The sequence below is a fragment of the Bufo bufo genome, chromosome 4 (genome assembly GCF_905171765.1).
Source record: "Bufo bufo chromosome 4, aBufBuf1.1, whole genome shotgun sequence".
NCBI classification, from domain to species: Eukaryota; Metazoa; Chordata; class Amphibia; order Anura; family Bufonidae; genus Bufo; species Bufo bufo.
The window spans coordinates 241,647,799-241,674,465 of record NC_053392.1 but is presented as its reverse complement, the minus strand read 5'-3'; the positions used below and the strand labels follow the sequence as shown (position 1 = coordinate 241,674,465).

General features: G+C 45.0%; 1 protein-coding gene across 1 annotated transcript in view; it reads right to left on the bottom strand.

Annotated features, from left to right (window-relative positions):
- LOC120999139 overlaps positions 1-26,667 on the bottom strand; it is a 260,278-nt gene that overhangs the window by 85,926 nt on the left and 147,685 nt on the right. Inside the window, exons 49-52 of the mRNA XM_040430012.1 lie at positions 22,106-22,243; positions 21,520-21,698; positions 8,322-8,481; positions 4,805-4,900 (exon numbers count right to left, since the gene is read on the bottom strand). Coding sequence (XP_040285946.1) covers positions 4,805-4,900; positions 8,322-8,481; positions 21,520-21,698; positions 22,106-22,243 — 573 coding nt within the window. The remainder of the gene's footprint in view (positions 1-4,804; positions 4,901-8,321; positions 8,482-21,519; positions 21,699-22,105; positions 22,244-26,667) is intronic.

The following is a 26,667-nucleotide window of genomic DNA, read 5'->3' as shown; positions in this document are numbered from 1 at the left end:
CATCTGGGACCGAGCACCCCAAAGGCAGCTTCAAGGAGTTCTCTGGCATGGAACTTCTTCAAACAATGTGCTGATGACAAGACCCGAGTGGTTTGCACGCTGTGCCATCAGAGCCTGAAGCGAGGCATTAACGTTCTGAACCTTAGCACAACCTGCATGACCAGGCAACTGCATGCAAAGCATGAACTGCAGTGGAGTAAACACCTTAAAAACAAGGAAGTCATTTAGGCTCCCCCTGCTACCTCTTCTGCTGCTGCCGCCTCAGCCTCTTCTGCTGCTGCAGCCTCGGCCTCTTTCTCCGCCTCTGGAGGAACGTTGGCACCTGCCGCCCAGCAAACATGGGATGTACCACCAACACCACCACCTGCGTCACCAAGCATCTCAACCATGTCACACGGCAGCGTTCAGCTCTCCATCTCACAAACATTTGAGAGAAAGCGTAAATTCCCACCTAGCCACCCTCGATCCCTGGCCCTGAATGCCAGCATTTCTAAACTACTGGCCTATGAAATGCTGTCATTTAGGCTGGTGGACACAGACAGCTTCAAACTGCTCATGTCGCTTGCTGTCCCACAGTATGTTGTTCCCAGCCGCCACTACTTCTCCAAGAGAGCCATGCCTTCCCTGCACAACCAAGTGTCCTATAAAATCAAGTGTGCACTGCGCAACGCCATCTGTGGCAAGGTCCACCTAACCACAGATACGTGGACCAGTAAGCACGGCCAGGGACGCTATGTCTCCCTAACTGCACACTGGGTAAATGTAGTGGCAGCTGGGCTACAGGCGGAGAGCTGTTTGACGCACGTCCTTCTGCCGCCAAGGATCGCAGGGCAACATTCTTTGCCTCCTGTCTCCTCCTCCTCCTACTCAGCTTCCTCCTCCTCTTCTTCCACCTGCTCATCCAGTCAGCCACACACCTTCACCACCAACTTCAGCACAGCCCGGGGTAAACGTCAGCAGGCCGTTCTGAAACTCATATGTTTGGGGGACAGGCCCCACACCGCACTGGAGTTGTGGCGGGGTATAGAACAACAGACCGACTAGTGGTTGCTGCCGGTGAGCCTCAAGCCCGGCCTGGTGGTGTGCGATAATGGGCGAAATCTCGTTGCAGCTCTGGGACTAGCCGGTTTGATGCACATCCCTTGCATGGCGCATGTGCTGAATTTGGTGGTGCAGAAGTTCATTCGCAACTACCCCGACATGTCAGAGCTGCTGCATAAACTGCGGGCCGTCTGTTCGCGCTTCCGGCGTTCACACCCTGCCGCTGCTCGCCTGTCTGCGCCACAGCGTAACTTCGGCCTTCCCGGTCACCGCCTCATATGCGACGTGCCCACCAGGTGGAACTCCACCTTGCACATGCTGGACAGACTGTGCGAGCAGCAGCAGGCCATAGTGGAGTTTCAGCTGCAGCACGCACGGGTGAGTCGCACTGCGGAACAGCACCACTTCACCACCAATGACTGGGCCTCCAAGCGAGACCTGTGTGCCCTGTTGCGCTGTTTCAAGTACTCCACCAACATGGCCAGTGGCGATGACGCCGTTATCAGCGTTACAATACCACTTCTATGTCTCCTTGAGAAAACACTTAGGGCGATGATGGAAGAGGAGGTGGCCCAGGAGGAAGAGGAGGAAGAGGGGTCAATTTTAGCACTTTCAGGCCAGTCTCTTCGAAGTGACTCAGAGGGAGGTTTTTTGCAACAGCAGAGGCCAGGTACAAATGTGGCCAGACAGGGCCCACTACTGGAGGACGAGGAGGACGAGGATGAGGAGGAGGTGGAGGAGGATGAGGATGAAGCATGTTCACAGCGGGGTGGCACCCAAAGCAGCTCGGGCCCATCACTGGTGCGTGGCTGGGGGGAAACACAGGACGATGACGATACGCCTCCCACAGAGGACAGCTTGTCCTTACCTCTGGGCAGCCTGGCACACATGAGCGACTACATGCTGCAGTGCCTGCGCAACGACAGCAGAGTTGCCCACATTTTAACGTGTGCGGACTACTGGGTTGCCACCCTGCTGGATCCCCGGTACAAAGACAATGTGCCCACCTTACTTCCTACACTGGAGCGTGATAGAAGGATGCGCGAGTACAAGCGCACGTTGGTAGACGCGCTACTGAGAGCATTCCTAAATGTCACAGGGGAACCAGTGGAAGCCCAAGGCGAAGGCAGAGGAGGAGCAAGAGGTCGCCAACGCAGCTGTGTCACGGCCAGCTCCTCTGAGGGCAGGGTTAGCATGGAAGAGATGTGGAAAAGTTTTGTCACCACGCCACAGCTAACTGCACCACCACCTGATACGGAACGTGTTAGCAGGAGGCAACATTTCACTAACATGGTGGAACAGTACCTGTGCACACCCCTCCACGTACTGACTGATGGTTCGGCCCCATTCAACTTCTGGGTCTCCAAATTGTCCACGTGGCCAGAGCTAGCCTTTTATGCCTTGGAGGTGCTGGCCTGCCCGGCTACCAGCGTTTTGTCTGAACGTGTATTCAGCACGGCAGGGGGCGTCATTACAGACAAACGCAGCCGCCTGTCTACAGCCAATGTGGACAAGCTGTCGTTCATAAAAATGAACCAGGCATGGATCCCACAGGACCTGTCCATCCCTTGTGCAGATTAGACATTAACTACCTCCCCTTAACAATATATTATTGTACTCCAGGGCACTTCCTCATTCAATCCTATTTTTATTTTCATTTTACCATTATATTGCGGGGCAACCCAAAGGTGAATGAAACTCTCCTCTGTCTGGGTGCCGGGGCCTAAATATGTGACAGTGGCCTGTTCCAGTGGTGGGTGACGTGAAGCCTGATTCTCTGCTATAACATGAAGACTGATTCTGTACTGACATGAAGCCAGATTCTCTGTTACGGGACCTCTCTCCTCTGCCTGGGTGCCTGGACCTAAATATGTGACAGTGGCCTGTTCCAGTGGTGGGTGACGTGAAGCCTGATTCTCTGCTATGACATGAAGACTGATTCTGTGCTGACATGAAGCCAGATTCTCTGTTACAGGACCTCTCTCCTCTGTCTGGGTGCCGGGGTCTAAATATGTGACAGTGGCCTGTTCCAGTGGTGGGTGACGTGAAGCCTGATTCTCTGCTATGACATGAAGACTGATTCTGTGCTGACATGAAGCCAGATTCTCTGTTACGGGACCTCTCTCCTCTGTCTGGGTGCCGGGGCCTAAATATGTGACAGTGGCCTGTTCCAGTGGTGGGTGACGTGAAGCCTGATTCTCTGCTATGACATGAAGACTGATTCTGTGCTGACATGAAGCCAGATTCTCTGTTACGGGACCTCTATCCTCTGTCTGGGTGCCAGGGCCTAAATGTGTGACAGTGGCCTGTTCCAGTGGTGGGTGACGTGAAGCCTGATTCTCTGCTATGACATGAAGACTGATTCTGTGCTGACAAGAAGCCAGATTCTCTGTTACGGGACCTCTCTTCTCTGTCTGGGTGCCGGGGCCTAAATATGTGACAGTGGCCTGTTCCAGTGGTGGGTGACGTGAAGCCTGATTCTCTGCTATGACATGAAGACTGATTCTGTGCTGACATGAAGCCAGAATCTCTTTTACGGGACCTCTATCCTCTGTCTGGTTGCCAGGGCCTAAATGTGTGACAGTGGCCTCTTCCAGTGGTGGGTGACGTGAAGCCTGATTCTCTGCTATGACATGAAGACTGATTCTGTGCTGACATGAAGCCAGATTCTCTGTTACGGGACCTCTCTCCTCTGTCTGTGTGCCAGGGCCTAAATGTGTGACAGTGGCCTCTTCCAGTGGTGGGTGACGTGAAGCCTGATTCTCTGCTATGACATGAAGACTGATTCTGTGCTGACATGAAGCCAGATTCTCTGTTACGGGACCTCTCTCCTCTGTCTGGGTGCCGGGGCCTAAATATGTGACAGTGGCCTGTTCCAGTGGTGGGTGACGTGAAACCTGATTTTCTGCTATGACATGAAGACTGATTCTCTGCTGACATGAAGCCAGATTCTCTGCTATGGCATGAAGAGACTGATTCTCTGCTGACGTGAAGACAGATTCTCTGCTATTGGACCTCTGTCCAATTGATATTGGTTAATTTTTTTTTATTTTTTTATTTTTTTTATTTTAATACATTTCCCTATCCACATTTGTTTGCAGGGGATTTACCTACATGTTGCTGTCTTTTGCAGCCCTCTAGCTCTTTCCTGGGCTGTTTTACAGCCTTTTTAGTGCCGAAAAGTTCGGGTCCCCATTGACTTCAATGGGGTTCGGGTTCGGGACGAAGTTCGGGTCGGGTTCGGATCCCGAACCCGAACATTTCCGGGAAGTTCGGCCGAACTTCTCGAACCCGAACATCCAGGTGTTCGCTCAACTCTACTCAGTAACACAGATTTAGACAGATTTGTGAACAATATTTGAGAGTAATGGGTCTATTGTGTATGTAGAAAATGTTTCAGATCTTTCAGTTCAGCTCATGCAAAATGGGAGCAAAACCGAAAGTGTTGCGTTTATATTTTTGGTCAGTGTACAACTGCATCCATTCATAACAGATGCGGATGGTTGTGTTATCAGTAACGGAAGCGTTTTTGCTGAACCCTGCCAAATCCAGCAAAAATGCTAGTGTCAAAGTACCCTTAGTATTATACTATAGTAACCTTCTTTTATCTATGACTCTTTGCAGCACATATGTTTCTTGTATTATCTATATACAGTATGTAGTTACTTATGGTCTTATTTACTCTCACTGATATTGAGAAAAGCAGGACAATAACACTTTCTTTACAAGCAGTTAATATAAGGCGATCAGTCCATTTTCTCACCTGTGAATCCATCCTTACAGGTACAGGTGTAATTTCCTATTGTATTATTGCAGATGGCATTAGGTGAACAGGGATTGTTCTTACATTCATCGATATCTTCACAATGGGTTCCATTACCTAATCAATATCAAGTGCTTCACAGTTAATTGAGGAATATAACACTAAAGGTAGATGTGAAAATAAAAAGTTATTAATCTACATCTATTAGGCAATCAGTTCTGCAGACATTAGCACATCCAGATATGAGACAAAATATTTCAATGCGCTAGTTATGGGCAAACTACTGAGAAAGCTACAGGACCTTAAAGGGGTTGTCTCACATCAGCAAATGGCATTTATCATGAAGACAAAGTTATTACAAGACACTTACTAATGTATTATGATTCTCCATATTGCTTCCTTTGCTGACTGGATTAATTTTTTTACCTATATCTATTTATCTATCTGCCTGTCTAACTTTGTATCTATCTATCTAGCTAATAACATCTATCTACAATGAACAAAAATATAAACGCAACACATTCGGCTTTGCTCCCATTTTGCATGAGCTGAACTCTACATACCCAAAATGCCCAAAACTCTCAAATATTGATCACAAATCTGTCAAAATCTGTTTTAGTGAGCACTTCTCCTTTGTCGAAATAATCCATCCCACCTCACAGGTGTGGCATATCAAGGTGCTGATTAGACCGCATGAATATTGAACAGGTGAGCCTTAGACTGCCCACAATAAAAGTCCACTCTGAAATGTGCACTTTTTTTTGCTTTACAGGGGGGGGGGGGGGGGGGGAAGGGGGCGGGTTAGAAAACCAGTCAGTATCTGGTGTGGCCACCATTTGCCTCATGCAGTGCAACACATCTCCATCGCATAGAGTTGATCAGTTTGTTGATTGTGGCCTGTGGAATGTTGGTTCACTCCTCTTCAATAGCTGTGCGAAGTTGCAGAATATTGGCAGGAACTGGAACACGCTGTCATATACGCCGATCCATAGCATCCCAAACATGCTCAATGGGTGACATGTCCGGTGAGTATGCTGGCTATGCAAGAACTGGGATGTTTTCAGCTTCCAGGAATTGTGTACAGATACTTGCAATATGGGGCCGTGCATTATCATGCTGCAACATTAGCTGATGTCGTGGATGAATGGGACAACAATGGGCCTTGATATGCGGCTGCCACACCTATGAGATGGAATGGATTATCTCGGCAAAGGAGAAGTGCTCACTAACACAGATTTTGACAGATTTGTGAACAATATTTGAGAGTAATGGGTCTTTTGTGTATGTAGAAAATGTTTCAGATCTTTGAGTTCAGCTCATGCAAAATGGGAGCAAAACCGAAAGTGTTGCGTTTATATTTTTGGTCAGTGTACAACTGCATCCATTCATAACAGATGCGGATGGTTGTGTTATCAGTAACGGAAGCGTTTTTGCTGAACCCTGCCAAATCCAGCAAAAATGCTAGTGTCAAAGTACCCTTAGTATTATACTATATTAACCTTCTTTTATCTATGACTCTTTGCAGCACATATGCTACTTGCATTATCTATATACAGTATGTAGTTACTTATGGTCTTATTTACTCTCACTGATATTGAGTAGAGCAGGACAATAACACTTTCTTTACAAGCAGTTAATATAAGACGATCAGTCCATTTTCTCACCTGTGAATCCATCCTTACAGGTACAGGTGTGATTTCCTATTGTATTATTGCAGATGGCATTAGGTGAACAGGGTTTGTTGTTACATTCATCGATATCTTCACAATGGGTTCCATTACCTAATCAATATTAAGTGTTTTACAGTTAACTGAGGGATATAACACTGAAGATTTAAGTGAAAATAAAAAGTTATTAATCTACATCTGTTAGGCAATCAGTTATGCAGACATTAGCACATCCAGATATGAGACGAAATATTTCAATGCACTAGTTATGGGCAAACTACTGAGAAATCTACAGGACCTTAAAGGGGTTGTCTCACATCAGCAAATGGCTTTTATCATAAAGACAAAGTTATTACAAGACACTTACTAATGTATTGTGATTCTCCATATTGCTTCCTTTGCTGACTGGATTTATTTTTTTACCTATATCTATTTATCTATTTTTCTGTCTAACTTTGTATCTATCTATCTAATTATATCTATCTACACTGAACAAAAATATAAACAAAATACTTTCAGTTTTGCTTCTATTTTGCATGAGCTAAACTCAAAGATCTGAAACATTTTCTACATACACAAAATACCCATTACTCTCAATATTGTTCACAAATCTGTCTAAATCTGTGTAAGTCAGCATTTCTCCTTTGCCGAGATAATCTATCCAACCTCACAGGTGTGGCATATCAATGTGCTGATTAGACAGCATGAATATTGCACAGGTGTGCCTTAGACTGCCCACTATAAAAGGCCACTCTGAAATGTGCAAATTTATCACGTAGCACAATACCACAGATGTCGCAACATTTGATGGAGCGCGCGATTGGCATGCTGACTGCAGGAATGTCTACCAGAGTTGTGTCCCTTGCAATGAATGTTTATTTCTCTAGACTGCCCACAATAAAAGATCACTCTGAAATGTGCACAATTTTACCTTACGGGGGGGGGGGGTTAGAAAACCAGTCAGAATCTGGTGCGATCAACATTTGCATCACGCAGTGCAACACATCTCCATCGCATAGAGTTGAACAGGTTGTTGATTGTGGCCTGTGGAATGTTGAACTACTACTCTTCAATAGCTGTGCGAAGTTGCAGAATATTGGCAGGAACTGGAACAAGCTGTTGTATACGACGATCCAGAGCATCCCAAACATGCTCAATGGGTGACATTATTAAACCTACAAAAACCTCTCTGTCTATAGTCGACAGCGCAACACTCCACCTGGGACAACACACAATGTCATAACAAAAAAAGCCAGTGGAAATAATGTATCAAAAATAATATCAATTTTATTGCATATAAAAATATGAAGGAAAAAAGGCAAGATGGAAAACATAGATTTTTGACAGATTTGTGAACAATATTTGAGAGTAATGGGTCTTTTGTGTATGTAGAAAATGTTACAGATCTTTGAGTTCAGCTCATGCAAAATGGGAGCAAAACCGAAAGTGTTGCGTTTATATTTTTGTTCAGTCTATCTATCTATCTATCTATCTATCTATCCATCTATCTTTCTACATCACTGATTATCTGTGCACATGTATGAAACAAGGACTAGACTAGATGTTAGTTTTTCTTTTTAAATACAGAAGACGGGGCACTGATTACACATATGTACTTGTACCCTGTTATTAAGCTCACAGTGAATACTCACCCATAAATCCCTCTTTGCAGGTACAATTATAGGTCCCTGGGGTATTTTCACACACTGCATTCGGTGAACATGGGCTACTACTTACACATTCATCTATATCTGTGGATGGATAGATGGCAATACAAGATCAGTACATCAGTCAGGTATTAGAGAACACTTTACCATATAATTTACCACAAAGAAAGCTAAATGCTTTACCTGAACAATGTACTCCATCTCCAGTGAAACCAGTAGGACAGTCTCCGCAACCAGTTTCATTGTCACATGGTACACCAGGGAAACATCCTTGAGCACACAGATTAGGTGGAATTTCACAGAACTCTCCAGTGGAATTATTAGTGCAGTTGCAGCTTGTGATCTTTAATTAGTTAAGATAAAAGATTAAGTTAAAAAAAATCTGATTTATATTGTAAATACCCAATGGTCCACATGTATTTATTTGCCAGTTTATCTGGTGCATTTTACTTCAAAATGATGTATTCGGGTACTTTCAAACTTGCGTTGCTGGATTCCGGCAGGCAGTTCCATCGCCGGCAATCTGTATGCAAACGGAAACCATTTGTAGATGGATCTGGATGCAGATTCGTCTCACAAATGCATTGTAATACCGGATCCGTCTCTCCGGTGTCATCCAGTAAAACGGATCAGGTATTTATTTATTTTTTTCATTTTTAAAGGTCTGCTCATGCGCAGGCCGGAAGACCATATCTGTCAATGCGGCAATTTTAATGCCAGATCCGGCACTAATACATTCCAATGGAAAAAAATGGCGGATCCGGCATTCCGGCAAGTGTTCGGGACTTTTGGCCGGAGAGAAAAATGCAGCATGCTGCGGTTAATTCTCCATCCAAATACCGTAAAAGGACTGAACTGAAGACATCCTGATGCATCCAGAACGGATTGCTTTCCATTCAGAATGCATTAGGATAAAACTGATCATTTTTTTCCTGGTATTATTGAGCCCCTAGGACGGAACTCAATACTGGAAAACATTGACACAAGTGTGAAAGTACCCTTATCCACTGTCGGTCACATATTTTTAACCATTTGGCCCAGAAATTAAAACATTTTGCACCAAGGATTTCAGTTTGTGAAAGTTTAGTGAAAAGTGGGCATGCTGGGTTTACACACAGTAAAATGTATTCAAACCTTTGCATTTCTCACTCCAGGAGGGAAATCTCTCTGTACAAATACAGCTTTGGCAATGCTGCTTTCAGCAAAACTGACGTAAGAATAAAACACATCATATATTCCCTAAAGTAATATGATGCAGCCAGAAACTGTGTAGACACATAAGGCTACGCAGAAGTACTGTATATGGATATGACCTCCATCTGCATGTCATGTTCATCTAAATATGACCCCACACAGCATAAGCAGATATTATGGTCACATCAAAGAAAGTACAGTCACACTGTAAACCATGACCTTACCAATTTCCATGTCATAAACAAAGACTACAAGGTGGCCATTCACATTAGATAGTAGTAGGTTGATGGTTGAACAATCATCTGGTGAACGATGTTTTCACAGACACGGCCATACACATAATAGTCTTTATTGGTCATTACAGTTGCTCAAACTGACCATACATGTTCAATGAAACCAGGTGATGGATGAAAGATTTCTCTTTCTAAGAAAGATCTTTCATCCAATTATCCAAAATGTTCAAATGCTGCTGATTTCTTGTTAACTGTTAAATGGAGTCTGTTACCAGTAGTGTTGAGCGCGAATATTCGTATTACGAATAAATACAAGGCCGTCCATAACCTGTCCCCTCCCTACATTTCTGATCTACTTTCCCGATATACCCCCACACGCTCTCTCCGATCCTCACAAGACCTCCTTCTCTCCTCTCCTCTTATCGCCTCTTCCCACAATCGACTCCAAGATTTCTCCCGTGCATCCCCCATACTCTGGAACTCGCTACCCCAACATATCAGACTCTCACCTACATTGGAATCCTTCAAAAGAAACCTGAAAACCCACCTTTTCAGACAAGCCTACAATCAGTGACCCTGCTGCCTCTATACCGCCATGACCAACTTCACCCGCACCTACTGTGTCCTTCTCCCATACCATGTAGATTGTAAGCCCTCACAGGCAGGGCGCTCTCTCCTTCTGTACCAGTTTGTAATTCGTCTTGTCTATGATTAGTGCACTTGTCTGTATTATGTATGTGCACCTCTTATCATGTGTACAGCTCTATGGAATGAATGGCGCTTTAATAATAAATAAATAATAATAATAATAATCGGCACTTCGAGAATTCGCAATATATATATATATATATATGTTTTTTTTTTAACACAGTACACATCAGGTGATCATCCCTCCCTTCTTCTAGTTTGTGGGCCAATGAGAAGGCTTTGTCACAGCTTAGCAACATCCCTAGCAACCAATAGAAAAGTTTCCTACCCCTTCACTATATAAATTAAGACACTCCCCAGCAGGCATTTTTTGGAGTTTCATGTGAGAGAGAGAGGAGCTTAAATACTGTGCTGTGCTTTTTCAAATTGCATTCCAATTCGCATATAAATATTGCAGATAGTTAGTGTTAGATAGTAATAGGGAATTGTGTAGCTGAATAACTGATAGGATCCAGTGCAGGGTGTAGTGTAGGTTAGAGAGATAGCTGAAATATATAATCCAGATAGTTAGTGTTAGATAGTATAGGTTATAGTGTGTGGCAGGAAAATAAATGTGCAGTGTGCATGTGAGAGAGATTTCTCTGCTGTCCATACATACATGCTACAGAAATAGTGCTGTGATGTCCCAACAATACTAAGTTCAACAATAAGTATTATGTTGTAAGACCTGATTAAAGGTGAAGTTGTATGTATTGCGCTAAAATATTCTTAGAAAATACTTAGAAAAACTCTATCTGCATATAAAGCTATTGTTATGACATGCATTGAATTTTAATCTAAAACAGTGCTGTAATGTACGATTACTTACCGTGATCAGAAGTTCTTCCTCACTATCTCGAAAGTTGCAGCCAACCATTTTCATCACTTATGTAGCTAATAGTGCGTGCGTACATGCACGCGGGCGAATCGATTGCCCCTGCCGCTCATCACTAGTTACCAGGAAATTCACTGTTAGACCAGGCACATCATCTTGTAGAACTAGCTCAGCTGAATGTAATGATACCTCTTACTTAGCTATCCCTTGCTTTTTCTGGAGAAATATACAAATAAACAGTTAAAGGGTTTCTATCACTTTGTTTCACCTATTTAGCTTTCAGACACTAGCGATCCGCTAGTGTCTGCTTTATCTAACCATCCTAATATAAGAGCTTATTGTCCTGCCGTTTAGCTAAAAAAATAACTTATATAGATATGCAAATGAGCCTCTAGGTGCTATGGGGGCGTGATTAGCACCTAGAGGCTCCGTCTACCTTAACAAACTGCCGCCGCCCAGCGCGTCCCACCAGCCCGCCCATCTCCTCCGGAATGCGATGCTCCTCGTATTCGGCGCATGCGCAGTGAATGTCTGACCGCTTCCCTGCTCAGACATCTCCACTGCGCCTGTTCCTCGGAGCACTATGACGTCATCGGCGCAGGCGCAGTGGAGATGTCTGAGCAGGGAAGCGATCAGACATTCACTGCGCATGCGCCGAATACGAGGAGCATCGCATTCCGGAGGAGATGGGCGGGCTGGAGGGACGCGCTGGGCGGCGGCAGTTTGTTAAGGTAGACGGAGCCTCTAGGTGCTAATCACGCCCCCATAGCACCTAGAGGCTCATTTGCATATCTATATAAGTTATTTTTTTAGCTAAACGGCAGGACAATAAGCTCTTATATTAGGGTGGTTAAATAGAGCAGACACTAGCGGATCGCTAGTGTCTGAAAGCTAAATAGGTGAAACGAAGTGATAGAAACCCTTTAAGTGCATCAAGGTTGGGCCCAAGACTCTGTGAACCCTTACTCCTCCTGCTTCCTCTGCCAGCCCCTCCCTCTCCATCTTGATTCATAGGGCCAGTTCCATGCATAGTCCGAGTTCACACCAGTTATTCGGTCAGTTATTTTCATCTGTTATTGTGAGCCAAAACCAAGTGCTGGTCCAAAAACAGAAAACAGGAGATAACCATTCCATTATACCTTATCTCTGTGTAGGTTTCACTACTGTTTTTAGCTCACAATAACTGATGGGAATAACTGATCATGTAACTGAAGTGTGAACTCGGCCTTACTTGCTTCTGTCTATCATGGAGAGGAAGGGGGTGAAAGAGGAAGCAAGAGGAGCAAAAAGGCACAGAGAGGCTTGGCTTGCTTATATGCATATGGATTAGAAGTGCTTTTCTCCTGAATGAAGCAACGGACCACTAAGTGAAAGGTATCATTACACTCAGCTGAGTTAGCCTTACACGGTATTGTGGATGGTTGAACAAGAAATTTACTGCTGACAGACTTTATTTCAGTTTCACCCAATAAATGATCTTTTGGTTGAAAGCTGGCCATATACAAAAGATTTTAGATGGCTCCAAAGATCAATTTGGGGTGGAAATAACTTCTTCAGCTCATCAATGGAATAAAGTATATATTATTGAAATCAGTTTGACAATTATTGTTAATTTATGGTTTTAATTAGGGGTGAGCGAATCGAGCTTCAGATCCAAGATTCATTCCAAAACTTCGTTTTAATGCTGTACGGAGACAGGATACATTAAAGGGGTTGTTCCACCAAAAATACTGTACAGTTTTTAAACCAGCTCCTGACTCTGAATACTTTTGTAACTGCATGTAATTAATAATTTAGCATAGCCACTGAGTTGTTCAATAAAATGTATCTGTATAGCGCCTCCTGCTCTTTGTTCTTTTTCTTATTTCTTTGTCCGGCTCACTGAGATGGTCGCACATGCTCAGTTTTATCTTTCATCTACCTCCTGAGTTGTGATGGGGAGAGCATGGACACGCCCCCTTAGCTGCAGCAGAAAAGACACTCCCCTTGAGCTTTCAGCTTGATATAACTCTAGCAGAGCAATGAATGAGGAAATCTCTGGATCCATGTGAGGTACAGGGCTGGTTCTAGCTTTGTTAGAAAGAGATTGCCATGTACTATGTGATGTCTGATTTTCATTTTTAACATTAATCCTTGGATAACCCCTTTAAATGCATGTGCTTCAATGAGGCAAAATTCCTAAATCGCGCAAGACTTCGGTGAATAACTTTGGGCTTTAAAAACATTTTAAAACAGGAATCCGAAGTTGGCTTCGGTACCGAGGTACCAGCCAGTACCGAAGCCGACGTCATATTCCTGTTTTAATATGTTTTTGAAGTCATGTAAGCAAAACCCAATGTTATTTATCAAAGTCTCGTGCGACTTCGGACTTAATGAATTTTGCCTCTCTGAAGCACATATATTTTAAGGCTGTACGGAGACAGGTCTCCGTAGAGCATTAAAACAAAGTTTTGGAATGAATCGACTTTGGATCTTGGATCCGAAACTTGATTTGCTCACCCCTAGTTATAATTTACAGCATTGTAGACCAGAATGACAGTATTCAGAGACAATGCCTTTCAGAATTCAGTCTCCAAAGTAATCAGCTGATCAAGTCCTTCCCTGGCACTTGTAGCAAACAGCTTATTTTGCTAGAGGAAGTCATAGCCATCCAGATATGTATCACTCTGCATCGGTCACTACAAGGGAATGTAGTATTACATGGTGGTCATTTCAATGACTGGCCAATACAAGCATGGCTTGAGTCTGCCAGAATGGGAAACACTCATAGAGATTGGCTCTCAATACTAGCTCACAAAGGTGCTTCCTAAGCAAGGGAACCCCCTGTATGATATCATATAACCTATATGTCATACAGGCAGGAGTTGTCTTCATGATATAGCCCCTTTAACACAATATTTATGACATAGCTGCAACACTTTTTTGTGCCAGAACCGGATTCCCAAGAAAATTCTTTAGTGCTCTTTTGGGCTGGTATATCATTGGAACTTATAGTAAGAATACATGCATGTGTGTAATGCTAAAGGATCTACCCGCTCTGTATACATAATAGTGCATGGAAAAGAGAATCATAGGGGCATTTATTATGAGGGGAATATTTGAAGTTAGTTGTAATTGAGTCTGCGATGGTGTGCTTTGCACCAAATTTATCAAATGTTGCACATTGATAATTTAGTTATAACACTTTAGTCTAGAAATGCTATACCACTTTTCCTACTTCACCCTCCTACTGGAGTGAGTTTTTTTGTGACTTTTTAAAAACTCACAATTGATAAATTAGTTGCTAAATCTGGAGTAAAAATAACCTACCTAATCACACCCACTTTTCAAAACTAGAGTGGTGTACTGTAAAGCCTCATTCACACGTCAGTGTTTTGGTCAATAATTTCCATCAGTGATTGTGAGTCAAAACCAGGATTGAAGCCTCCACCGACATAAGATATAAGGGAAAGATCTGCTCCTGTTCTGTTTATAGAGCCGCACCTGGTTTTGGTTCACAATCACTGATGGAAATCACTAACCAAAATACTGACATGCGAATAAGGCATAAAATGGCAAAACAAAATAAAAAATCAAAATTTTTTTTTAGCTAGTGACTAGGGATGAGCAAACCTGAACTGTATAGTTCGGGTTCGTACCGAATTTTGGGGTGTCCGTGACACGGACCCGAACCCGAACATTTTCAAAAAAGTCCGGGTTCGGGTTCGGTGTTCGGCGCTTTCTTGGCGCTTTTTGAAAGGCTGCAAAGCAGCCAATCAACAAGCATCATACTACTTGCCCCAAGAGGCCATCACAGCCATGCCTACTATTGGCATGGCTGTGATTGGCCAGTGCAGCATGTGACCCAGCCTCTATATAAGCTTGGGTCACGTAGCGCTGCACGTCACTCTGCTGATACAAGTGTAGGGAGAGGTTGCAGCTGCGACGTTAGGGCGAGATTAGGCTAGTTAACTACTTCAAAAGACTTCATTCAGTGATCGATCTACAGCTGTGGATCATTGAACTGCTGCTATTCAATTGCTCAGTGTTTTTAGGGTGCCCAGAGCGTTTTTCAGTCACTTTTTTCTTGGGTGATCGGCGGCCATTTTGTGGCTTGCTTGTGCGCCAGCACAAGCTGCCACCAAGTACATTTAACCATCAATAGTGTGGTTATTTTTTGCTATATCCTACATCAGGGTCAAGCTTTCATCAAGTGCAATTAACCATCAATAGTGTGGTTATTTTTTGGCCATATACTACATCAGGGGCAAGCTGACCTTGTCACCCAAGTGCATTTAACCATCAATAGTGTGGTTATTTTTTGCTATATCTTACATCAGGCTCAAGCTTTCATCAAGTGCATTTAACCATCAATAGTGTGGTTATTTTTTGGCCATATACTACATCAGGGGCAAGTTGAGCCTGTCACCCAGCGCCTAAAAAATAGGCCTCACATTTATATTAATCCAAATCTGTCATTACTGCTTTAGCTGGTCAAGTTATTTTTAGTGACCGTCAAAGCACAGTTTTTGTTCTGGGTTGAAAAACAATTCCCAAATTTGCAATTCTCAAAATTAGTGGTTTCTGCTGTATCAGGCCTACTTTAAATCTATCCCTAAAAGGGTATATTAGATTCAAGGTACTGATAGGGTAATTCTCAAAAACTTCACACACACGCTGCAGTGCAGATCCAAGTCTAATTCTGTGATTAAACGTATACCTGTCACCCAGCGCCTAAATAATAGGCCTCAAATTTATATTCAGCTAAATCTGTCATTACTGGTGTGCGTGTATTAGTGTAATACGGTACCTAAATAGATAGCCAGATAGACTTAGTGTTAGGTGTCTGTAAAAAAAGGCCTGAATTTTAATTCAATACATTGGCCCGAATAATATTTTTCTTATTGTGGTGAACGGTAACAATGAGGAAAACATCTAGTAAGGGACGCGGACATGGTCGTGGTGGTGTTAGTGGACCCTCTGGTGCTGGGAGAGGACGTGGCCGTTCTGCCACAGCCACACGTCCTAGTGTACCAACTACCTCAGGTCCCAGTAGCCGCCAGAATTTACAGCCATATTTGGTGGGGCCCAATGCCGTTCTAAGGATGGTAAGGCCTGAGCAGGTACAGGCATTAGTCAATTGGGTGGCCGACAGTGCATCCAGCACGTTCACATTATCTCCCACCCAGTCTTCTGCAGAAAGCGCACAGATGGCGCATGAAAACCAAGCCCATCAGTCTGTCACATCACCCCCATGCATATCAGGGAAACTGTCTGAGCCTCAAGTTATGCAGCAGTCTCTTATGCTGTTTGAAGACTCTGCTGGCAGGGTTTCCCAAGGGCATCCACCTAGCCCTTCCCCAGGGGTGGAAGAGATAGAATGCACTAACGCACAACCACTTATGTTTCCTGATGATGAGGACATGGGAATACCACCTCAGCACGTCTCTGATGATGACGAAACACAGGTGCCAACTGCTGCGTCTTTCTGCAGTGTGCAGACTGAACAGGAGGTCAGGGATCAAGACTGGGTGGAAGACGATTCAGGGGACGAAGAGGTCCTAGACCCCACATGGAATGAAGGTTGTGCCACTGACTTTCACAGTTCGGAGGAAGAGGCAGTGGTGAGACCGAGCCAACAGCGTAGCAAAAGACAAAGAGGGAGCAGTGGGCAAAAGCAGAACACCCGCCGCCATGAGACTCCGTCTGCTACTGACCGCCGCCATCTGGGACCGAGCACCCCAAAGGCAGCTTCAAGGAGTTCCCTGGCATGGCACTTCTTCAAACAATGTGCTGACGACAAGACCCGAGTGGTTTGCACGCTGTGCCATCAGAGCCTGAAGCGAGGCATTAACGTTCTGAACCTTAGCACTATCTGCATGACCAGACACCTGCATGCAAAGCATGAACTGCAGTGGAGTAAACACCTTAAAAACAAGGAAGTCACTCAGGCTCCCCCTGCTACCTCTTCTGCTGCTGCCGCCTCGGCCTCTTCTGCTGCTGCCGCCGCCTCGGCCTCTTCCTCCGCCTCTGGAGGAACGTTGGCACCTGCCGCCCAGCAAACATGGGATGTACCACCAACACCACCACCTGCGTCACCAAGCATCTCAACCATGTCACACGGCAGCGTTCAGCTCTCCATCTCACAAACATTTGAGAGAAAGCGTAAATTCCCACCTAGCCACCCTCGATCCCTGGCCCTGAATGCCAGCATTTCTAAACTACTGGCCTATGAAATGCTGTCATTTAGGCTGGTGGACACAGACAGCTTCAAACAGCTCATGTCGCTTGCTGTCCCACAGTATGTTGTTCCCAGCCGGCACTACTTCTCCAAGAGAGCCGTGCCTTCCCTGCACAACCAAGTATCCGATAAAATCAAGTGTGCACTGCGCAACGCCATCTGTGGCAAGGTCCACCTAACCACAGATATGTGGACCATTAAGCACAGCCAGGGACGCTATATCTCCATAACTGCACACTGGGTAAATGTAGTGGCGGCTGGGCCCCAGGCGAAGAGCTGTTTGGCGCACGTCCTTCCGCCGCCAAGGATCGCAGGGCAACATTCTGTGCCTCCTGTCTCCTCCTCCTCCTACTCAGCTTCCTCCTCCTCTTCTTCCACCTGCTCATCCAGTCAGCCACACACCTTCACCACCAACTTCAGCACAGCCCGGGGTAAACGTCAGCAGGCCGTTCTGAAACTCATATGTTTGGGGGACAGGCCCCACACCGCACAGGAACAACAGACCGACGAGTGGTTGCTGCCGGTGAGCCTCAAGCCCGGCCTGGTGGTGTGCGATAATGGGCGAAATCTCGTTGCAGCTCTGGGACTAGCCGGTTTGACGCACATCCCTTGCCTGGCGCATGTGCTGAATTTGGTGGTGCAGAAGTTCATTCACAACTACCCCGACATGTCAGAGCTGCTGCATAAAGTGCAGGCCGTCTGTTCGCGCTTCCGGCGTTCACATCCTGCCGCTGCTCGCCTGTCTGCGCTACAGCGTAACTTCGGCCTTCCCGCTCACCGCCTCATATGCGACGTGTTCACCAGGTGGAACTCCACCTTGCACATGCTGCGAGCAGCAGCAGGCCATAGTGGAGTTTCAGCTGCAGCACGCACGGGTCAGTCGCACTGCGGAACAGCACCACTTCACCACCAATGACTGGGCCTCCATGCGAGACCTGTGTGCCCTGTTGCGCTGTTTCGAGTACTCCACCAACATGGCCAGTGGCGATGACGCCGTTATCAGCATTACAATACCACTTCTATGTCTCCTTGAGAAAACACTTAGGGCGATGATGGAAGAGGATGTGGCCCAGGGGGAGGAGGTGGAAGAGGGGTCATTTTTAGCACTTTCAGGCCAGTCTCTTCGAAGTGACTCAGAGGGAGGTTTTTTGCAACAGCAGAGGCCAGGTACAAATGTGGCCAGACAGGGCCCACTACTGGAGGACGAGGAGGACGAGGACAAGGAGGAGGTGGAGGAGGATGAGGATGAAGCAGGTTCACAGCGGGCTGGCACCCAACGCAGCTCGGGCCCATCACTGGTGCGTGGCTGGGGGGAAACGCAGGATGATGACGATACGCCTCCCACAGAGGACAGCTTGTCCTTACCTCTGGGCAGCCTGGCACACATGAGCGACTACATGCTGCAGTGCCTGCGCAACGACAGCAGAGTTGCCCACATTTTAACGTGTGCGGACTACTGGGTTGCCACCCTGCTGGATCCACGGTAGAAAGACAATGTGCCCACCTTACTTCATGCACTGGAGCGTGATAATTAGATGCGCGAGTACAAGCGCACATTGGTAGACGCGCTACTGAGAGCATTCCCAAATGTCACAGGGGAACAAGTGGAAGCCCAAGGCGAAGGCAGAGGAGGAGCAAGAGGTCGCCAACGCAGCTGTGTCACGGCCAGCTCCTCTGAGGGCAGGGTTAGCATGGCAGAGATGTGGAAAAGTTTTGTCACCACGCCACAGCTAACTGCACCACCACCTGATAGGGAATGTGTTAGCAGGAGGCAACATTTCAATAACATGGTGGAACAGTACCTGTGCACACCCCTCCACGTACTGACTGATGGTTCGGCCCCATTCAACTTCTGGGTCTCCAAATTGTCCACGTGGCCAGAGCTAGCCTTTTATGCCTTGGAGGTGCTGGCCTGCCCGGCGGCCAGCGTTTTGTCTGAACGTGTATTCAGCAAAGCAGGGGGCGTCATTACAGACAAACGCAGCCGCCTGTCTACAGCCAATGTGGACAAGCTGACGTTCATAAAAATGAACCAGGCATGGATCCCATAGGACCTGTCCATCCCTTGTGCAGATTAGACATTAACTACCTCCTCTTAACAATATATTATTGTACTCCAGGGCACTTCCTCATTCAATCCTATTTTTATTTTCATTTTACCATTATATTGCGGGGCAACCCAAAGTTGAATGAACCTCTCCTCTGTCTGGGTGCCGGGGCCTAAAAATATCTGACAGTGGCCTGTTCCAGTGGTGGGTGACGTGAAGCCTGATTCTCTGCTATGACATGAAGACTGATTCTCTGCTGACATGAAGCCAGATTCTCTGTTACGGGACCTCTCTCCTCTGTCCTGGTGCCGGGGCCTAAATATGTGACAGTGGCCTGTTCCAGTGGTGGGTGACGTGAAGCCTGATTCTCTGCTATAACATGAAGACTGATTCTGTGCTGACATGAAGCCAGATTCTCTGTTACAGGACCTCTCTCCTCTGCCTGGGTGCCTGGGCCTAAATATGTGACAGTGGCCTGTTCCAGTGGTGGGTGACGTGAAGCCTGATTCTCTGCTATGACATGAAGACTGATTCTCTGCTGACATGAAGCCAGATTCTCTGTTACGGGACCTCTCTCCTCTGTCTGGGTGCCGGGGCCTAAAAATGTGACAGTGGCCTGTTCCAGTGGTGGGTGACGTGAAGCCTGATTCTCTGCTATAACATGAAGACTGATTCTCTGCTGACATGAAGCCAGATTCTCTGTTACGGGACCTCTCTCCTCTGTCTGGGTGCCGGGGCCTAAAAATATCTGACAGTGGCCTGTTCCAGTGGTGCGTGACGTGAAGCCTGATTCTCTGCTATGACATGAAGACTGATTCTCTGCTGACATGAAGCCAGATTCTCTGTTACGGGACCTCTCTCCTCTGCCTGGGTGCCTGGTCCTAAATATGTGACAATGGCCTGTTCCAGTGGTGGGTGTCGTAAAGCCTGATTCTCTGCTATGACATGAAGACTCATTCTCTGCTGACATGAAGCCAGATTCTCTGTTACGGGACCTCTCTCCTCTGTCTGTGTGCCGGGGCCTAAATATGTGACAGTGGCCTGTTCCAGTGGTGGGTGACGTGAAGCCTGATTCTCTGCTATAACATGAAGACTGATTCTCTGCTGACATGAAGCTAGATTCTCTGTTACGGGACCTCTCTCCTCTGCCTGGGTGCCTGGTCCTAAATATGTGACAATGGCCTGTTCCAGTGGTGGGTGACGTGAAGCCTGATTCTCTGCTATGACATGAAGACTCATTCTCTGCTGACATGAAGCCAGATTCTCTGTTACGGGACCTCTCTCCTCTGTCTGTGTGCCGGGGCCTAAATATGTGACAGTGGCCTGTTCCAGTGGTGGGTGACGTGAAGCCTGATTCTCTGCTATAACATGAAGACTGATTCTCTGCTGACATGTAGCCAGATTCTTTGTTACGGGACCTCTCTCCTCTGTCTGGGTGCCGGGGCCTAAATATGTGACAATGGCCTGTTCCAGTGGTGGGTGACGTAAAGCCTGATTCTCTGCTATGACATGAAGACTGATTCTCTGCTGACATGAAGCCAGATTCTCTGTTACGGGACCTCTCTCCTCTGTCTGGGTGCCGGGGCCTAAATATGTGACAGTGGCCTGTTCCTTTGGTGGGTGACGTGAAGCCTGATTCTCTGCTATAACATGAAGACTGATTCTCTGCTGACGTGAAGCCAGATTCTCTGCTATGGGACCTCTCTCCAATTGATATTGGTTAATTTTTATTTATTTTATTTATATTTTTATTCATTTCCCTATCCACATTTGTTTGCAGGGGATTTACCTACATGTTGCTGCCTTTTGCAGCCCTCTAGCTCTTTCCTGGGCTGTTTTACAGCCTTTTTAGTGCCGAAAAGTTAGGGTCCCCATTGACTTCAATGGGGTTCGGGTTCGGGACGAAGTTCGGGTCGGGTTCGGATCCCGAACCTGAACATCTCCGGGAAGTTCGGCCGAACTTCTCGAACCCGAACATCCAGGTGTTCGCTCAACTCTACTAGTGACCTCAAAATGTTGCAAAAGTCCTATTTTTGGACCTTCTTAAGTCAAGAATTCTGGCGTGCAAGGTGTAATAAATTAGCCTCATAAATTTATATTGTTTATGAACAGTCTGTAAAATAATAACAGAAAATACTTGTGAGGTACTTTTTCTGCTACTTACTGAAAGAGAACTTCCATTGACTTTAGATGTTATACTATAGTCACACTCAGAAGAGAGATTACAACTGCAGACAATAAAGGACGGATTGAAAGTCGATGACAGATTTTGGGAGTCAGTTGCTATTAGGTTGTACGTAAAACCTTCCCCTTTTGTTGGTGTCCACGTCAAAGTTCCATTCTCTTTTGAATAAATAAAAAATAAAGATAAGAAAAATCTCAACATATCACAGTATATAATAAATATATATTTTCTAGACACAGTGAACCATATGTAGAACCCTAATGATCTTTCATACTGGCAAATCAAATCCTTATGATTTGTATGCTTCATTTGCTTGCAGATCTGGCAAATGGAGACATAATTATTATCAAAATCATAATTTATCTAAATATTATTATCTCTTATCCCATTGACAACATAGGTTTGTGGGTCATACATTCAGACTGTAACACAAGAAAAGTCAAATATGATGAATAGGATAGAGAGGTCGGGCAACCTATTATCAAAAGCAAATAACAAACTGCAATATCTTGCGAAAGGCAATATAGTCTCATGTATCTGGTATATAGTAAGTGAGATAACTCACCATACAGTTTAATATCTGAAGTTGCATCAGTTTCAGAGAAAACGACTCCTGTGCCATTGGCCGTATACTGAACTGTAACACTGGACCCCATGAAGGTTGTAATAGTGGAATCTCCAGTAATGTATGGAGGTACAGCATCTGAAAACATAAAGAGAATGGTTTAAACACTGATTACAGAGAACAGCTTCTGTACCATAGAGGTGAGGGTTCAGAGGACTGCAGGTAATCTGCTTATCATTGCTGCAAAATCAAGCCATGGGTTAAATAGAGCAACTACATAGAATCTCCTATATATTTCCATTGATATTTTGTTGCTTTTATCGCTTAGATGTAAAATTAGGGAGTTCCCCTGAAACTAGCTCTATAATGTTCACAGGATGCCCTTGTTTCTGTGTTGTGCTAAGGCAGTGCAAGGCAGAGAAATTTGGTAGCATCTAGTGTTGAGCGAGCATGCTCAGCCGAACATCAGTACGGCTCGAGCATCGTGATGCTCGGCACATCGCGGTGTTCGGCCGAATACTGTGTGTGCTCGAGCGCGATGCTCGAGCCTCCTCCCCGCACATTTGTTGGCTGCTACGCAGCCAATAACTGTGCAGGTAGGTACTGACACTCACTGTAATTCCGTAGCCATGTTGGTTACTGGCATTACAGTGATTGGCTGGCCGGAACGCGTCATTGGGTGCTATAAAGCACCCGATGACACGTGGTTTGGCTCAGTCTTAGTCAGGGGGAGCTGTGCTGTAGAAGGGACAGATAGTGCAGGTAATTGAATTTTATTTTATTGTTAGGCAGGGTTGGTGGTAGAGACCCAAAAGTCCTTTTAAGGACTATTGTTGTGTCTGGCAGCAATATATATATTTATCGCAACCTGTGCTAAATTTTGTGCAATTGTAGAGACCCAAAATTCCTTTTAAGGACTATTGGTGTATCTGGCAGAAATATATATTATGAGCGCAACCTGCGCTAAATTACGTGCAATTGTTAGAGACCCAAAAGTCCTTTTAAGGACCATTGTTGTATCTGTATATCACTGAGGGCAACTTTAAAACTTAACCTTTATTCTACATATATAGGATAATAATATTTGGTCCAAACAGGACCCTGATATCCATAGTACAAAAAGCTATCAAAACAATGGACAGTTAGCAAAAATACAGACAATATTATGCGGATAAGGACAGAGGATTAGGATATATCTGTCCTTATTCTTGCCCTTAAAGAGACTGCTAAGCCCAGAGATGCACCTTAAAGGTAGGTGCACTCTGTCCACGTTCCTAGGCTAACCTGTCCTTATATAGCCCTATCACTTTCTGACACGACATACAATGCCCCAAAAGTTGTCAATACAATGGGTGGTGAGCAGAAATACGGACAAGGTTATGCTGATAAGGACAGAGGATTAGAATATATCTGTCCCTATTCTTGCCCTTAGAGAGACTGCTCAGCCCAGAGATGCACCTTAATCTATCTATCACTTTCTGACACGACATACAATGTCCCAATGTGTTTCCCCTTACAGATAATTAAAGGTTCTTCAGGGGACTAAAAGCATCAGTATATTAATAGGTTGCAATATACAGAGTAAACATAAATAACCGATAAATCAAAACATTACTGGAGCACCCCATGCAAGAGAACATCTGTGATGAGGTAAGAGGCGTTAAGCGTCTATTCACAGTGTGTGGACACTTAAATGCACTTGATATCAGTCCACCACATATTAGATAATATTGGCAACACTTTTTGACAATGCAAAGCAACTTAGCAGAATCAGATGGATAGCGTGTTGGTCCAGGCTGGGGGACTCCAGGGGGCAAAATAACAGCTCCATTTTGCCAAGGGAATGTACTCTCATTTAAATGATGGTATCCTGGGCGGGCTTCAACCAGATTCGTCAGCTCCACACATAGATCCGTCCCCCTTGGTCTCATGATCGCAAATTGCCACTATCATTGGTTGGCAGTCTAATACTGACTTCCTCTATAATCCCTAACCAATTATCTAAAGACGCTATGCGTCCCAGGCCTCACTTGGAAGCGCGTCTCCCCGCCCCACTGTCCTCCACACCTCTCACTGAACCACCACAGATGAAACCAAGATGGCGGTGCATTCCAACTATATCCACCATGGAATGCGTAGTCATGTGGGGCAAACCAAGATGCATTCCACATCGGAGACTAGGCACACCAGATAATACAATCAGGGCGCGCTGCCCACATCTCCAGAGGCATGAATGGTGGATTCACTTGTGTCCTCCCTAAAGGCTTCACCCCCTACCGCAATATAAAGGGTATTAGTAAAGATAAAGGGGATACCATAATAGAATCTATTTATAACGGGACAATACTTGAACACACTTATTAAATAGATGACAACATATATGACAGTATAAATGATCATTCTATACTGCATTACTGAATACAACTAAATGTGTAGCTACAAAAGAGGCGGAGGAATTACTATCAGTTTTGTTACTAATTCATTACAGTTGGCATGAATCAGGACATAATATATAGGGAAGAAATAGCAAACAAGATGCTGATGGTCAAGTAAAGACACATGAGAGAACTCTCCCTTGGCAAAACGCATCACTACGCAATTATAATAATATGATACTCAATTAACCATCAGATAGAAGACAGTTTTTATATAATGAAAAAATGACGCTTCCTGCATCGATATCCATTTCTGTCAGAGAAGAGAGGTGAAGATATTAAGTACAGATAAGGGGCAATCCATCAGATATAACAAGAGAAGGTAAGTCTCTCAGTTAATCCCCTGGGTGACTGAGACAGGAACCTATAAATCCAATCTGTTTCTTTTTGGAGGATTCTATGGTCCCAGTCACCTTTCCTGGGGGAGGGTCTTATCAGTTCCAATGCCGAGAAAGATAACGACCTAAGGTCTCCATTATGACATTCCCACATGTGATTTGCCATGGGAGTGTTGTTCTTTTTCTTGATGTCATTTACATGCTCAAGGATACAACGATGAAATTCTCTGAATGTTTTCCCCACATAATGCAAGGGACAGGAGCACTGACAGAGGTACACTACCCCTTTGCTCCTGCAATTGATAAAACCCCTTACGGTATAACTTCTATTTGTGGCTGAACATATATTGACTTTTGAATTCCTAACATAACGACAGGCCTAGCGTGTCCCACACCGGAAAATACCCAACGGTTTCCTGTCTAACCATGTCCCAGTTGGAACTGGACGTGAGAGGTGGCGGTGGATCAATCGGTCTCGTAAACATCTACCACGTCTGAATGTGATACTCGGGCGGGGTAATAAAACTTCAGCCATGTCTGGATCCATCCTGAGGATTGGCCAATATTTCTCAAGTATCTCCCTCACCCTCTGATTCTCAACATCGAAAGTTAAGACAATCCTGATGACACACCTTCCCCCCCCCCCCTTGGAATCTAGTTGCTTAGGGACCAAAAGAGTATTCCGTTCCCGTGACTCGGCATTCTGGAAGACATTACTAAGGACCTGCTGGGGATACCCTCTCGCCCTAAAGCAGTCACGAAGCTTTCTTGATTCGCAATAAAAACTCTCTGGGTCTGAACAGCTTCTCTTCATTCGCAAATACTGGCCACGAGGTATCCCTTTTTTTAGGTTCGTGGGATAGTAACCTTCCCAGTGAAGTAAATTATTCATGGCGGTGGTCTTCCTGAAGGTGGTTGTGACTAATCTGTCTATCTCCTTGGTAACTCTGACATCTAGAAACGTTAATGTGTCTAGATGAAACTCAAAGGTAAATGCCAGACCAATCTCATTTGTATTCAACATCCTGACAAATGATTTGAATTCATCCAGGTTAGCATTCCAGATAACAAAGACATTGTCTATGTAAAGTGTCCAGAAGACAATTTTGTCACACCACCATGATTTAATATTAGAAAAGACCACATTATCCTCCCACCAGCCCAGGAGGAGATTAGCGGTCCCCCTGAGCTGGTGGAATAAGCATGAATCAAATAAAAAATAATTATGTGTCAGGACGAATTCCAGGAGAGTCAACACAAATTCATTATGGGCATGATAACAGACTGCCCTTGTTTTTAAAAACTCTGCTACCACCATTAGCCCTTTCGAATGAGGAATTGAACTGTATAATGATTCTACATCAATGCTCGCAAATGAGCATGATGGTTCTAAATTGATAGTTTCAATTTTCCTTAAAAAGTCCATTGTGTCCCTTGTAAATGAGGGGAGGGCCGACACAAAACCCTTTAAAATCTTATCGATTTAGATACCACTATTTTGGCTAATCGAGTTCACCCCAGATACAATAGGGCGACCCTTCAAGGGAGATAACGCTTTATGGATCTTTGGTAATCCATAAAATGTGGCTATCTGGGGTGAATTCGGCCTCAGGTTGCGATATTCCACCTCATTGATGACATCTTTTTTGAGACCTCCATCAAGAATGGACACAAGTTGTTTAGAAAAAACATCCGTAGGGTCAGATGGTAAAATACGGTAGCAGTTTTGATCACTTATGAAATGGAGGCGCAGAGGATCCTCAGTGATACATCCTACTACACCAAGGTC